The 15,636-nt window shown below is 38.7% G+C and overlaps 1 protein-coding gene across 1 annotated transcript in view; it reads left to right on the top strand.

Annotated features, from left to right (window-relative positions):
- LOC122805307 (latent-transforming growth factor beta-binding protein 4-like) overlaps positions 1-5,962 on the top strand; it is a 348,095-nt gene extending 342,133 nt beyond the window's left edge. The window contains exon 6 of the mRNA XM_044075395.1: positions 3,680-5,962. Coding sequence (XP_043931330.1) covers positions 3,680-3,834 — 155 coding nt within the window. The 3' untranslated portion in view covers positions 3,835-5,962. The remainder of the gene's footprint in view (positions 1-3,679) is intronic.
- The last annotated feature ends 9,674 nt before the right edge of the window (positions 5,963-15,636 follow it).

The raw sequence follows: 15,636 nt of genomic DNA, 5'->3' as shown, positions 1-15,636 counted from the left end.
ATTGAACACAATTTGTACTCATTAAGACTGATACATTGCCACTCTCTTGGCAGCAGTCTCTTTTGCCTACTATTCTTAATCTTATTTTCATGTGTGTTAACCTAGTAAGTACACTGGCCAAAGACCCCTTTTACTAAGATCTTGAACATTTTAGAAAAGAGTAGCAAAGGTGAAGGTGATACTATTTAGTAATCAATAGAGAACTTATAAAATTTGATCATGTTTTTATTGTAGGCTTATAGTGGACTGTCCAAGTTTGTATTGTAGTTCCACACAACTTTTCTTATCAACCACATATATATATATATATAGATTGTTGTTCTAAATTTATAGTGTATGCATCATTGCGTACCAGTTTTGTGGTATTTTATGTAGGGGAGGCTAAGAGAAAAATGAGGGATTGTACTTATTCCTGTGCTAAAGTACATGCATAAATATGCCATTATAACCAAAAATTAAGTTAATGCCTTACATAAGTACACACACACAGAAATGTAAGAAGTTCAAGAAGTGTATATTCCATATTATTGATCATAATGGGATACATTACCAAGGAAATAAATATGATGACATGGAATTTAGGGAAGTAAAATGGGAAATAAGATTAAATGCAAGTGTTCACTCAAGGCTGAATGGTTCTATTCATTATACATGTGTTCTTAAACACAATAAGAAGTACAAAATATGCAAGCAATTATTACTGTTAGTTAATGACATTGTCACATGACCATGCTGAATATATGTTACAGGAAAACCCCACTTTGGAACTAAAAAAATTTTTTTCTTCATTGTATTTTTATTTTCTAAGCTATTTGATGCATTAAAAATAATTCTAAGTGCTTTTTATAAAATGTTATATGTTTTTCCATGAAATGTCTGACATGCGGCTGACATATTAACATGACCAACTGATACTGATTTGATTTCTTCATAGATTCTTACTTGGCTAATGACCCAGGGGCCTTTCTAAGCCTAGACAATTTTTCCCAAAAGAACAACGATGTCCTACATCCCAACAGGACAGTGAGATACAGGCATTTATAAGCTACCTCTGTCCATAAGGGACATGGGTACCTGGCATGGTGTAAATGTCCTATTCCCCATCCACTGGGCTAGGTTCCACTTAAACTGGGTAATAGACAAACTCAGCTTCACATGGATGGGAAATCTGTTCCATAGGAGGTGGAGACACATATGTGTCTCTCCAGCATGTTCTGTTTAAGTCACAGACAAAATCCAGGTCCCTAAACCTTGTATTTCTGGTACTGATTGGGATACATTATATTCTCAAAATCATTTTCAAGCTCACTTTACAAGAGTCATGCTAGACATAAGGAAATTATATTGTTCCCCCTAGTCCACTGAAATATAGTGGTAGCAGAAGAGTCACAGGCATCTTACTCACTTTCCCTAACAGGTGCGCTAGTATGTTATTCTTGATATGTCCATCATATTCATTTTTCTCAGAACTTACTTTAAGCAATTCAGTGGAATTTTATAACTCCAGCCTAAGAAAGTAGCTACATTCCAAGCATTTGTAGGGATTTTCATTTTGTAGCCCTGTGCTATGATCACTGACACTACACCCTACCTACCTATTTCCTGAGGTGTCAAAACTAGCACTGCAATCCAACAGCTGTTAATCAACACTTCAAAGAACTTGCTCTACTACTCACCAGGGGCTGCAGTAACAGGAAGATTAAGTTTTATTGTAATCCTGTGCTAAAGTGCTTGTGGGTTTGCTCAGAAGTATTTTAAAAGAACATTGCAAAAAAGTGCAACTAACTGTTCTTAAATCTGACTTAGTAGATTTTTTTAAAACTGGAGCGCAAATGCCTTTGTGCATTACATTTCCTATTTCTATGGCATTGCTTACACTGTGATTTGTTCTATTGCGGTTTACTAACATTTCATCAAAACCATAAACCTTGAGTATAACAACTCTCTAGTTCTGAATGTTAAGACTGACACTAGCACTTCTTAATCCTTGAGTATAACAAGTCTCTAGTTCTGCATGTAAGACTAATACTAGCACTTCTTTCTATAAAACTGTTGTAGTTACAGGAAATACCACTTACAAGTGGATCACCATACAAAATATGTGGTCAGCTATTAGGGCTGCCATGTTTTCAGATCCCCAAATTAGTCGATTATTATTGAAATTTGAGATTGTGCAGTACAAACCATCCCATAATCAAATGAAAAATAATTATTTTCATCTTATTACTAAAATAAAAACTCTGTGATGTGCAGTGTTGGTTGCTTATACTACTTTATATGACATGAATGGTGAGTTGCTTATCAAGGTCCAGGATCTGCCATATCATGCACACACGTTGGACCATAGGTACCAGCATGACTCAGTTATAGTCCATATGGCTTTAAATGACTTGGGTAGTACTTCCCTAGACTATATGCTCTTGCAGTCTCTGCAGGATGCCAAAACTGGATCCCCAGAGCTTAAACAAGTGCAAACCTGTGCAAACAAGGGCTTTTAAACCAGAAAGTTAAAAGGGATGGAAAAACTACCCAAACAGCCAATAAACTATAATTTCTGGGCCAGAAACCACTCCTCTTGTGGTAGATAAGCTACCTAGTGCTTACCACTCCCACTGATGAGCTAGAAGGCTTCCCTCCAACAAAGAAAGGCGGGGGGGGGGCTCAGAAGCTTACAAACAGTCCTAGATACAGCAAATCTGTATCTGGACTAGATTAGTTACAGGAAAGGTGGGAAACAAGCTTTTTTTTGTAAAAACTCCATTATTAGCCTCAACAAATAGTTGAAATCCCTCATCAAATCCTCCAAAGCCAGCTATGAAGGCAGAATTGCGGCAGACACTAAAAACAATCAAAAAGCCTTCAGGCAAGCTGTATCCATGTACAGCTATTTCTTTACTGATCATTGCTCTATATATTTTACATTTAAAAATGTTATTACTTAATCAGTGTAAAAAAGTTAAAATAATTGTGAGCTTTAGTAACAGGCCAAGGCAGTTAGGATTACTTCCCTCGTCAGGCCAATAACTGAGTACAATGCCCCTTTTGGTATGTACCTTTCCAAGCACCTGCAGTAACTGGAGAGAGAACAAAGGTTCCTCACAAGGAAAATTCTAGGTCTTCGGCAGTTGTCCTATGTGGAATATTCTGAAATCACTGTCACTTTACTCTGTTTCATACAGACTACTCAGTGGAGATCTCTTCCCTCTCTCGCTCTCTGGAATCTGGAATCTCTGACCCTGCTTTATTGGAAATGATGCATCTCTGTAACTCACATGGTCCATACATTACTCACTTTAAAGCCCTTAACCTGATATGTGACATTAATAGACTCTGCTTGAGGGACAGAATTGTCTCCCAGAGGTTACCAAACCTTTAAAACAGACTCTCACTTAATTTCAAACAGAGCACGTCATTGGCCCTCTTCAAACACAATCTGGACGATTGGATGGGTAACCATAAATTAACTCCAGGGGTTCCATCATGTCCTGTTGGACAGGACCAATAGTTGCTGATCGTAGAAGTACAGGTAGAACTTCGCTAGGCTTGTAAGGGCTCTTGGGCCATTATCCGAGTAACTTCCTATGATCCTATGTGGTGGTAGCTTACTAATGAACAAGCATAATGTTTTTGGGAAGTTAATAAATGTTAATATTAACTCTGTTACTCTTTCCCCTTGTAGATATCAATGAATGTTTTGAACCTGATGATCCGGCTACGATCTGTGTGAATGGCCGATGTGTTAACACTGATGGCTCTTATCACTGTGTTTGTCCACCAGGCTTTGTAATGTCTCCGCAGCGAAATTACTGTATACTAGCCCATCCTAGAGTTTAAACACCAAAAGCAAGAATGATTTGTCAAAGTTTAATTATTTGATAATTACTTGTCTGTTGTACTAGGAAGGCTAAAATAAATTTTGGAAAATGTATTTATTTTTACATATTTAAACATATCCAGCAGTTGAGTCGATGTATTTTGTATAACAGATACATGTGACATTACTGTTTAAGAAGATCCTGTTTTGAAAAGTTTAAAAATATTTTTTTGCATTTTTGCTAAGTGCATGTTTTTCAGAATTAGATACTTGCAGAGGCACAATTAAGTCATTGTATGTTGTATGTAACTGCGTTGAGCACCATTCATTACATATGAAAATAAAGTTTAGTGTATGTTTTATCCCAGCAGGCTTATTATGAGTATGCAAAACCAACAATGAGAAAATACAAAATAGCATCCACCTCAGAAGATAACCAGCAAGGAAGGATACTTCAACACTGAAATAGCATCCACACTGTTTATTAACCACTTTCGTCACAAAAGACTTCATCAGAATACAAACACATACTGATACCACCATATTTAAATAAAGTTAAAGAAAGTGTTTGTAGTATTTCTCTCAACAAATAATATAAGCATTGACCAGAGTTATAACCAAATTACAGAAATAGCACTTTAACTGGCAGTGCAGCTAATGCTTACCTTCATTCCTATTACAATCAGCACAAACTCCCATACCTCACTTAAAACACCACAGCCTTCCAATACAGCATACCATCACTCACTTCTGAATGAACAAAAACCAAAAGTAGAAGAGGCACTTCCAATTGACCCCTCTTTGTTTGCCCACCAGCCTGCCACTGCATGCTGTTTCTACCCTCTTTCCTTTATCCATAATTAAATCCTTCAAAAATAACAAAAAATGGTCATTGAACAAATCTAAACTTGTAACACTTAAATGAATTCCATCCATTCTGCTCCTTGAAGCATCCCTGTCACCATAATAACTGGACTCAATAACATACAAACCTAACTTCTTTGAGGTCCTTCACACCCTGTGATTAACAAACCATTTAGCACTCTACAAATCCATAAAACTACCTGCATGCCTCTACAACAACCAAGGAATAATCGCATACCATACTGACACCATCTTTGGAAACTTCTATTTCAAGTCCAGTTAATCAGTGACAATCCTACTGAACAAAACCACCCAACTCAAATCATTATCTCCCAAATGAATTATCAAAATGCAGGGTACACCAAATGTTGTCTGTATCTCATCAAATTTAATCAAAAAATGCTGCAACCTGAGCCCTCAAAAACCATGCAGAGATATTCTCCATCTGTTCTTGTCTGAATCCAACATACATCCTCCAAATCAACACACCAAAAACCAAAACAATGTCCCAACAAGACAATGGATCCACAAGCAAAATTAGAACAGGAATTAAGAACTGTCACCGTCACTATCTAATGTAAGATAAAAAAAAATACACAACCACCTCCCCACCCTACATATCAGCTCCACTGATTTACACTCTTCAGCCAAGTCATATGCTCTACCTACCCTAAATGAATCTGCCAAAAACCTATCAACACTAATGCCTCGTCTCTCCAAAATAGCCCAAATCATATACCTAAACTGCTCCACGACTCTGCTGTTTCTATTATCCAGATGGAAAATTACATCATCCAAAACACCAGCAAATATTCTCTGCAGCTGCCTAGCTCATGCTACTGGACAAAAATGCTCAATGATGCAGCATCACTTTTTGACCCCTCCCAGCCTGATCTGTCTTAAAATGGCATAACCATATTGCTACTGAAGAGTGTCCCCAAAACTTTCCCAACTCTAAACGCTAATAATGAACACTGTAAATGACACCCACACAGTGAGCTATTTGAATAGCCATCAAGTTATATAAACCTTTAAATAACACCTGAAGTAGCTGCTTACTCAAGGAAAAACAATTATCTGCTCCCAGACCCTGATTTCTCTCCCATCCCTTAACCATTCTAGGGGTCTATATTATAATACCGAAAATCCTTTTAAGCAAACATGAAAACACCAACACGTATTGTGTGAACCGCGATTATGTCGAACGTATGAAACCGTGAAATTGAAAAAGTTGAAGTGTCATGGTTGGCCCGTCTATGGTACAGCTCCGTAAGGTAAGTGTGCGATAGTTATGGACCTTAGGGTTAGGGTGCGTGTTAAGGTAAGTGCATAGATAGGTAATGTATGTAAGATTTAGTGTAGGGTTAGAATTAGGGTTTTTGTTAAATGTATGTGTGTGGATTATTTGTTTTGTTTTGGTATATCGCTGTAGGGTAAGTGTGCGATAGTTACAGACCTTAGGGTTAGGGTGCGGGTTCAAGTAAGTGTATAGATAGTAATGTATGTAAGGTTTAGTGTAGGGTTAGACATAGGGTTTTGGTGCTTTACTTTAGGTTTGGGAGTAGGGATTTGGTTAGTGTATGTATGTGGTTTATTTATTTTGTTTGGGTAGGCAGTATATAGTGGAAGGTGGAGTTGGCTGACTATGGGGATTCGACTTTTCGTATTTCGCGGTTTTGTATGTTCGACATAATTGCCGTTCGCGCAATATGTGACGGTGTTTTCGTGTTCGCTTAAAAGGATTTTTGGTATTATAATATAGAGCCCCATTCTAGCTGTCACCCAGCTTTGATAAAGTCTTTGAACCCTGCCAGCCTATAAACTGCACCAAGGGCCAATAACTCAACCTTAACTGATCTAATTGCTTCACCAAAAGACCACCTATGCACAACATATCTCATTAAAAAAAACAACCAACTATTGCCTGACAAATCTGGAAAATGCAGCTGCTGATACATTATATACCTTCCATGTGGAATTAGACTAGGATTTCTGTTAAATAAAAAAAATCAGAATTCAATACACAGGAGGTTCAGATTCAAAAGTTTACTAGTGTACACCAGGAGGCAAAAAACCATACAAGTACAGAATTTTGTCTGACAAGATGCAGGAAGTACAGAATATTTTATAGTGTTTACATTCAAGTTATGCCCACCTTACTGACGTGGTTAGTCACAGGGCATCTACATCACTTTTACTAACAGTATTCTATTCATCTAATAATGCTGATGCAGTACATTTAAAAAAACTTTTCCTTTAGATACAATACGGCCTTGCTATCCAGCTGGCCAGTCATAATGTCTTTCTGTAAAGTTACTTCTTAAAGGTCTCATATCAGTTCGAATACAATAGCAGATTCAGACTTTAAATTCACCTCTTTGTTCACTGTTTCACTTTCCCACCAGCTGTGTTCTTATCTTACAGGGACAAATTACTACATCAGGAAAGGAAGATTTAATTATTTACAAGGGCAAGTTATCTTATCAGGAAGAAGCGGAAAATTTACACATTTTAATTTCCTGACCCAGCAGATAATCACTTATGAAAAGCATAACATTAAGCTTGCTGAGCTGGCAGCTGCCAGGGTCAGGGGTCAAAGCACACTGCAGTTTCAGAAGCTACTTGCATTTACACATGAATTTATCCCTTCTGTTATATGATTAATAGAATAAAATGCATTATAAACTACCTTGCTTTTAAACTAGCATTTCACATATATTTAAATACATATTTTTCTAACATTTTCCCCCTATTAATACTTTTTATTCTATTTTGACGTATGCATAGTGTCATTTCATCTCCTAGCCTTTCCTACTCAGGATTTTCAGCTAGGTGAGTCATTTAATCTATACTTCAGAAAAAGCGTCATCTGTAATCATTTCAGTTTCAATATCTTGGTAGAAAGTTTCAGTAACAGATACATCAACAAAATCTTTGATTAATCTTTTCATGCAGGGAATTCCACAGCAAACACATGCTCCTATTAGGAGTATACCCACACAAATAGCAATTAGAATGTTCATTAGGATGGAACCCCACCCCCCAAACAGATTCTGGAAGAAGTCCGTCAGTGGGTTTGGGCCTGGTTCAGTCATGGCTGATACTTGCTGAATTACCTCTAGGTGATTATTTATCTCATGGCGATTGTCAAGGATGAAAGCACAGCATTCTTCTTTGATAAGCACGCACGTACCACTTCTCGCCGCTAGGGTGAAGTCAAGAGCCATCCGATTTTGTAGCACAACAGTTCTCATTGCATTTAGTTCATCAGTCACCAATTCTAGGGCGGAAAAAGTTGCATTACTCATTACTTCGAGAAGTTTCGACAACTTCCTCAGCTCCCAGATCGATATGACTGCTCCATAGGCTGGTAGTATTCCTGCCCAGGATATAACACTGTCACCCAAGTCCATATGAGTCAATTCACTTTTGTCTTTTACTGAATTATGGTCTTTCCAACCAGCTTCGATCTTCCCAACTAGATTCACAGGTTTCTTAACTGGACCTTCAGATTTTCGAGCTGTTTCCCTTACGTTTCTTATCTTACCCAAAGGTAATTCTGCAGTATGTCTTATTGCTGGAACCAGATAACCCAAAAAACAACTGCCGGACCAATTCTCAGGTAACCATTTATATGCCTTTTTCCCACAAATAAAATAACAGTTTTCTACTTTAGTACTAATACGCATCAGCCCTGCATGAAACATTTTTTGATCTATAACTGACAATTGTTTAAACAAAACAGGGTTTTGTCGTACTTCATTCAATGTTGTTTTCATTGTGCTCAAATATGAATCATAGTTAGTATTACAAACAGTACCTCCACTTTTAACTTTAATGTAACACTTGTAGGATATCGTAATATTACAATTACTCCATCCTACTTGGAGGGTATCGTTTTAAAAAATACACACAATTCCCTTTTGTGTAGCAGGTAAAAATAAAGCTATTTTGTCCTGTGATCTCACAGTTCCTGTGTCGAAAAGTAAATTCTCCCAAGTCTCATTTATCCCCAAAGGGACAGCGGACATTATCAGTCCTCCATATGCTGTTGGTATAGCTGTACAAACCCAGCAATTTGAAATGTTCATAGTCTCTGCATACACACGTTTCATGGCCAGGTATGTGTTAAAATTTGGATGCCAGTCTATAGACGTTTCATCACGCCCTCCCACTTTTACTTGTGTGGTTGTGTGTAGGATGAACCACAGCAAGAGAAAAATTGTCACAATTATAGTTAATGAATGTACACACAACAAAATGATTATGCAACATCTCTGGGGTTGATCTAAACTTCTATTCACTTTGCTTTTGGCCATCTCGGTCTGGTTGTGTATCAGTCTCAAAGTTTTTATCAAGGTGAAAGTTCTTTATTGCATTGTACAATGCGTCAAATGAACCCAGGACGTCCTCTCAGCTACTCTGACTGCAGTAGGCGTTGCCAACAGAACCTGGTACGGACCTTCCCACTTTGGACTCACCCAGTTTTTCCTTTTCGTCACTTTCAGCCAGACCCACGACCCTGGGGCCAAGACTGCTTCCACCGGTCTGGTCTGTTCCTTATCTGAAAAAGAGTTAAACTGCAAAACAGATTTATTCCTTAACAATTTTTCCATATATTCTGCTAACGAATTGTCATCCTCCTGCTCTGCAGGCATGAGAGCTTTCCACTGAGGCACATAATATGCTGTCCCAAAAACCATTTCAAAGGGAGTCAAACCCTTTACATTTGGAACCGTTCTCATACTCAGCAGTGCTAAAGGCAGACAGTATATCCAATTCTTTTGGGTCTCCTCTACTAGCTTTCTAAGTTTACTTTTTAGGGAACCATTGTACCTTTCCACCAGTCCTGCTGACTGTGGGTGGCAGGCACAATGGTTCTTTAAGGAGATACCAAAAAATCTCCCAAGCTGGTGAATCGTCTGATTCACAAAATGTGTGCCATTGTCACTATAAATCCTCTCCGGAATGCCAAATCTAGGGATTACTTCTTTTATCAGGGCTTTTGCCACTGTTGCTGCATCCGGGTTTTTGGTTGGAAAAGCTTCTACCCATTTAGAAAACATGTCTACAATAACTAAACAAAACGTCTTCCCTTCACATTTATTCAATTCTATGAAATCCATACAAATAGTATGGAACGGGTATGGTGGTATAGGAAAACTTCCTTGCTTGGTTTTAAATGCTCCTTGTGCATGGTGCTTGTTACAAGTATGACAAGCTGCACAAAATTTTTGTGTAGTTTATGTATCCGTATGTTTGGAATATTCGATTTACTAACTGTACCATCCCCCCTGTTGAGACATGGCACTGCCCATGGCTCAACAAAGCTGCATATCTAAATAAATTAGACGGCAATATCGGTTTTCTTTCTTTGGAAATGTACAGTCCATTCTCAAGAATTGCACCTCGTTTTACCCATTTTTGTTTTTCTGCTTTTGTAGTAAGCATCTGGATTGTTTTTAACATGTCTAAATCTAAAATCTCAGAGGGTTGTAATTCCTCATTTAAAAGTAAAGTTTCTGAGTCTGAGGCTGTTTGCTTTGCAGCTGCATCAGCTCGTGCATTACCTTTTGAAATCTTATCCTGTTGTTTTGTATGAGCTACACATTTACAAATAGCTACTTTGGTAGGTAACTGAATAGATTCTAATAGCTCCAAAATAAATTGCGCATGATTAATAGGTTTTCCACTGGATGTAATCATTCCTCTATTTTTCCATTGTTGTGCAAATACATGTACTGTAGAAAAAGCATACTGACTGTCAGTATATATGTTTACACACTTGTTTTTTGCTAAAGTACATGCTCTCGTCAAAGCTATCAACTCTGCTGCTTGTGCAGATAAGTTGTGTGGTAAGGATTGAGCTTCTAAAATTTCAGTGTCTGCAACTACTGCATATCTCACCGGATTCTTCCCTGTAGGACCCCTTCTGCATGAGCCGTCCACGTAATATGTCACCTCGGCATTATCCAAGGGCATATCTGTAAGATCTTGTCTAGGTAAAGCTAACTGTTCAATTTCCTGCAGGCAGCTGTGTGGTGTGCCCTCCGCAGGAGTTGGAAGTAATGTTGATGGATTCAATGTCGTACATCGTTCAATTGTCATATGAGGTTGGCTCAGCAGTATAGTCATACATGAAAGATGTCTAGCAGGAGAAAGGTATGCCATTTTCTCTTGTAGTAAAATTATTGCAACTGCATGAGGCACTCTCAATGTGAGAGGGTGAAATAACACCACTGAGGCCGAAGCCTGTACTGCCATTGCGGCTGCAACTACTGCTTGTACACAGTGAGGCAAAGATCGCGCCACTGTTTCTAACTGTGATGAATAGTAAGCTATGGGGCGTTGCTTGTCCCCATGTTGTTGCGTCAATACTGACGTCATGTACCCTTGCTTACAATCTATGGTCTGAAAAAAACGTTTGTGATAATTTGGAAGTCCTAAAACTAATGAAGAAGCTATCAACTGCTTCAACCTGCAGAAAGCCGTTTCTGCTTCTGTTGTCCATTGTAAAATATCTTGTGCTGCCATTGGTGTCTTATATATCAAATCAGTCAGTGGAGCAGATTCCAAAGCATAATTTGGTATCCAGCTCTGACAAAAAATAGTTGTACCTAAGAAAGACATCATTTCTTTCTTGGTTGTTGGTCTGGGTGCTTGCAAAATTGCTGTTTTTCTTTCCTCATCTAGTATTCTACCTTCATTGGATATTACATATCCCAAGTATCTAACTTGTTTTCTCCAAAGTTGTAACTGACTTTTGTTTACTTTGTGTCCTTGTATTGCTAAAAATTTCAGTAATGCTACTGTATCCTCCCTGCACTGTTGCTGGGTGGGGGCTGCTAGCAAGATGTCATCTACGTAAAGTAGAATTTGACTTCCTCCCGGTGGGGTAAACCCTGCCAGGTTGCTAGCCATTTCTTGTGCAAATATTGTTGGGCTCTCACAATATCCCTGTGGTAGTTGAGTATATGTATACCTTTTACCCTGAAATGTAAATGCAAACCAATATTGACTATCAGGATGTATAGGTATTGAAAAGAAAGCATTGCTAATATCTACCACAGAGAAATACTTCTGTTGTGGTTCTAAATCATTTATCAAGGTATGTGGGTCTGGCACCGTAGGTGCTCTAGGTATTACTGCATTATTTACAGCTTGTAAATCTTGTACCATCCGCCATTCCCCGTTTGCTTTTTTTAACAGGAAATAGGGGTGTATTACATGGTGAATCAGGAGATTCTACCAGTACTCCTCCTTTGAGTAATGCTGCTATTATAGGCTTAATTCCTATTTCTGCATCCTTTCTCAAAGGGTATTGTCTTTTCTGTGGTCTAAAAGCTGACTTTGGGGTAATTGTAACTGGTCCTGCTGTTCGAATAAGTCCTACATCTGACTTGCCTGTTGACCACAGAGTTGTTGGAATTTCACACAAGGCCTTTTCTTCTTCTTCTAATAAAAATGCTAATCAGCTGTCCTCGCTAGATTGCAAGTGTACAGCTGGATGTGTCTGTGTCAACCAATTCAGTTTTTGTTTTTGTATCCCTTGTCCTGACAGTTCTAAATCAGTCTGTTTCTCCCATCTTGTTACTTTTTCTCCTAAGTCTGCCCATTTAACACTTTTGTTCTTTGTCAGGCTGACATGTGGCAACCAATTTGATCTATACAATGCAAGGAATTCTTGAGGTAATGAACAGCTAACTACACTGTTCCCCTCAGTATCCCAGTACAAAGTATGCAAAACCAATCTAGTTGCACGATTTCTAAACAGTTCTTGCTCATACTTTCTATCAGGTCCTGGTGTGGTACAGTAATATAGAGTACAGTGTATCAAATGCTGTTGATCAGTGTCAAGGGAGGGGGCTTTACTGATGGCTACGTTCATCAGCTCCTCGGTCACTGCCCCTGGACTAGGTCCTGGCTGTGCCAATAAAAGGTTTCACCCTCCGATCGCACTACAAAGGTATCCATTTGTCTCTGTGCCTCCATACCTTGTACAGTTGGAACTACTGCTATGCCAAATATCTGCATAAGGTCCCTGCCCAATAGGTTTACTGGACACTTTGCAGAAACAACTATTTTACTTCTCTGGGTCCTACCTGAAACAGGGTCAGTTACTGCTATATCATGGGAGAGTGGCTCCCTGTATAGCTGTCCGTTTGCTGCTTTTACTAATATATAATCAGGTGATTCAGAATGTTCTGGTAACTTGGAGGGGTGTATCAAAGTCCGTGACGCCCCTGAGTCACACAGGAATTTGACTTCCCTTCCCTCCACCAGAAGTGTCACTTCTGGTTTTGTATCTGCTAGGTAGAGCTCCAGGCTCAACAATGCTAAATCTAAAATTTCATTTCCATTTTCGTCTAAGTCAATTTGTACTTCCTCTACTCCTTCTACTACATTGGCATTTGTCTTTTCTATTCTAGCTGTTACTGGTGATTCCTGACTTTCATATGCTGTATCCTCACTATCATATAGTCAGTCCTCATCCCCTTTATCTTCTGTAATTACCTTCTTGTTTTACCTACAATCCCTTGCTAGATGCCCTTTTTTCCCACATTTGAAGCATTCACCTCTCTTTTTCCTCTCTTCAAAATCTTCTGATCATTTGTCAGACTGCTTGTTTCCCTGGGCATTCTTCTTGCCCTTTTTACCTGACTGTAATACAAATACTTCAGCTCCGTCTTCAGCAGTGAAGACTTGCGCCATCTTTTTCTTTTTACTATTAAATTGTCTCTCAGCATGTCTAGCGTATTCGAGTAAGGCTTGTAGCCTCCCTGTTCGATGATCTATCATATGCTTCGTAATGAAGCTACCAATAGGTGCAATGCAACCTTTCAAAAATGCATTTTTTAATTGTTGTTCATATGGAGAATCATTCGTTTGGTTCTCATACCACTATGATTATTAAAACATTCTAATAATCTAGCATAGTATCCATCTATTGTCTCATTTTCCTGTTGTATGCATTGATTAATGCAAGTCCAGTCTGCTCTAGGTTTCCATTTCTCAGAGATTCTGTCTGTCAGACCTTTCACTCTGTTGTCTAACTCTGCGTCACTATGTGGGAGTGGCCTAAGTTCTGCATTACGAGGATTCCAGGTGCCACAAATCATGTGCCAATCTGGACCTATAATTTGTCTTACTACTTTTTCTACTTCTTCCCCATTCAAGTGGTAACTTAACCTCATGCCTTGTAGATCTTCTAAAAATTTCGTAAAATTAACTTTCGGATGGGGGATTCCCTCAGTAGCCTTCCGGATATCTTCCAGTGTCCATGGTCTATATACTAAGAGTGTTGGATCCTGCCCTTCCTGTCCTGCCTGAGGATTTGGAACTTCTATACGTGGGCATATTTCTTCCTCACTCCCATCCTGTAGATTTCACTCTATCTGGTATGATTCTGTGTCCCTATGTGTTTTACGTGTTCGAGACCTAGTCTCAATAGCATCCCTAACAAATGGTTGTGGTCTTACTGAAACTTCAGGATAACGCGGAGGCGGACCAGCCTGTCCACTCGCTTCATATCCTGAAAAGGGTAAGGGAGGGGGTAAGGGAGGAGGAGGAGGAGTTGTAGCTATTACCAAGTTATTATCCTCTTTGTCTAAAAATAATGTTTTTGAATTTTTAAGCTTCTGTTCCCTACGATTTGCTTCCTCAATCCACCTGTGTGCTTGAGGTATGCATAGTTGGCGTTGCTTTTTTGCCTGACCTCCTGCATCAGATTTAAACTGTTTAAGGAGTTTAACTAGTGTAAGTTTATCTAGTTTACCATCAAATTCATATTTGTTAACCCATTTCGTATAATACCTAACATTATCAGCACGCTGTAATTGCATGTATTTTGCGTCTTCGGTTAGGGGCGGATCTCGTGAGGTTTTAGTGCACTGATTACCCATATCAAAGAAAATGTTATGTAACCCTTTTTTATCACGTGATGTCAATTTCTTAGTTCCTGTTTACAGTTTATCTAGAATAACTGTCTACCTTATTCTGTTACCCTGATCTATGACCAAATATACAGTACTTCCTTTTGTCCCTGATCTGCAAAACAAATCTTGACAATACTATACTGTAACCTAGTCTCTGATCTAAAACAGAAAAAAGGCAAATTCTTCCTACCTGAGCCTCCTGGTCTTGAAAATGGTCAAATTCCGCTCTTCGGCCACAGATCAGAAAGTGGCCAGCCTCTTTACACACGACAATTCAGTCGGAGGTCTTTTCACTCATAAAGAACCATTTTGGTAACTTCTCCTGCGCAGTATTCGACCACCGATACACTCTGATCTGCAGCTTACCAAGGGAATTCCGTCTCGAAAGGACCAAACTGTTAAATAAAAAATCAGAATTCAATACACAGGAGGTTCAGATTCAAAAGTTTACTAGTGTACACCAGGAGGCAAAAAACCATACAAGTACAGAATTTTGTCTGACATGATGCAGGAAGTACAGAATATTTTATAGTGTTTACATTCAAGTTATGCCCACCTTACTGACGTGGTTAGTCACAAGGCATCTACATCACTTTTACTAACAGTATTCTATTCATCTAATAATGCTGATGCAGTACATTTAAAAAAAACTTTTCCTTTAGATACAATACGGCCTTGCTATCCAGCTGGCCAGTCATAATGTCTTTCTGTAAAGTTACTTCTTAAAGGTCTCATATCAGTTCGAATACAATAGCAGATTCAGACTTTAAATTCACCTCTTTGTTCACTGTTTCACTTTCCCACCAGCTGTGTTCTTATCTTACAGGGACAAATTACTACATCAGGAAAGGAAGATTTAATTATTTACAAGGGCAAGTTATCTTATCAGGAAGAAGCGGAAGATTTACACATTTTAATTTCCTGACCCAGCAGATAATCACTTATGAAAAGCATAACATTAAGCTTGCTGAGCTGGCAGCTGCCAGGGTCAGGGGTCAAAGCACACTGCAGTTTCTGAAGCTA

The sequence above is a fragment of the Protopterus annectens genome, chromosome 6.part1 (assembly GCF_019279795.1).
Source record: "Protopterus annectens isolate FY-2018-M chromosome 6.part1, PAN1.0, whole genome shotgun sequence".
NCBI lineage: Eukaryota > Metazoa > Chordata > Ceratodontiformes > Protopteridae > Protopterus > Protopterus annectens.
The sequence above is the reverse complement of the archived record's forward strand: the minus strand, read 5'-3'. Positions and strand labels throughout refer to the sequence as shown.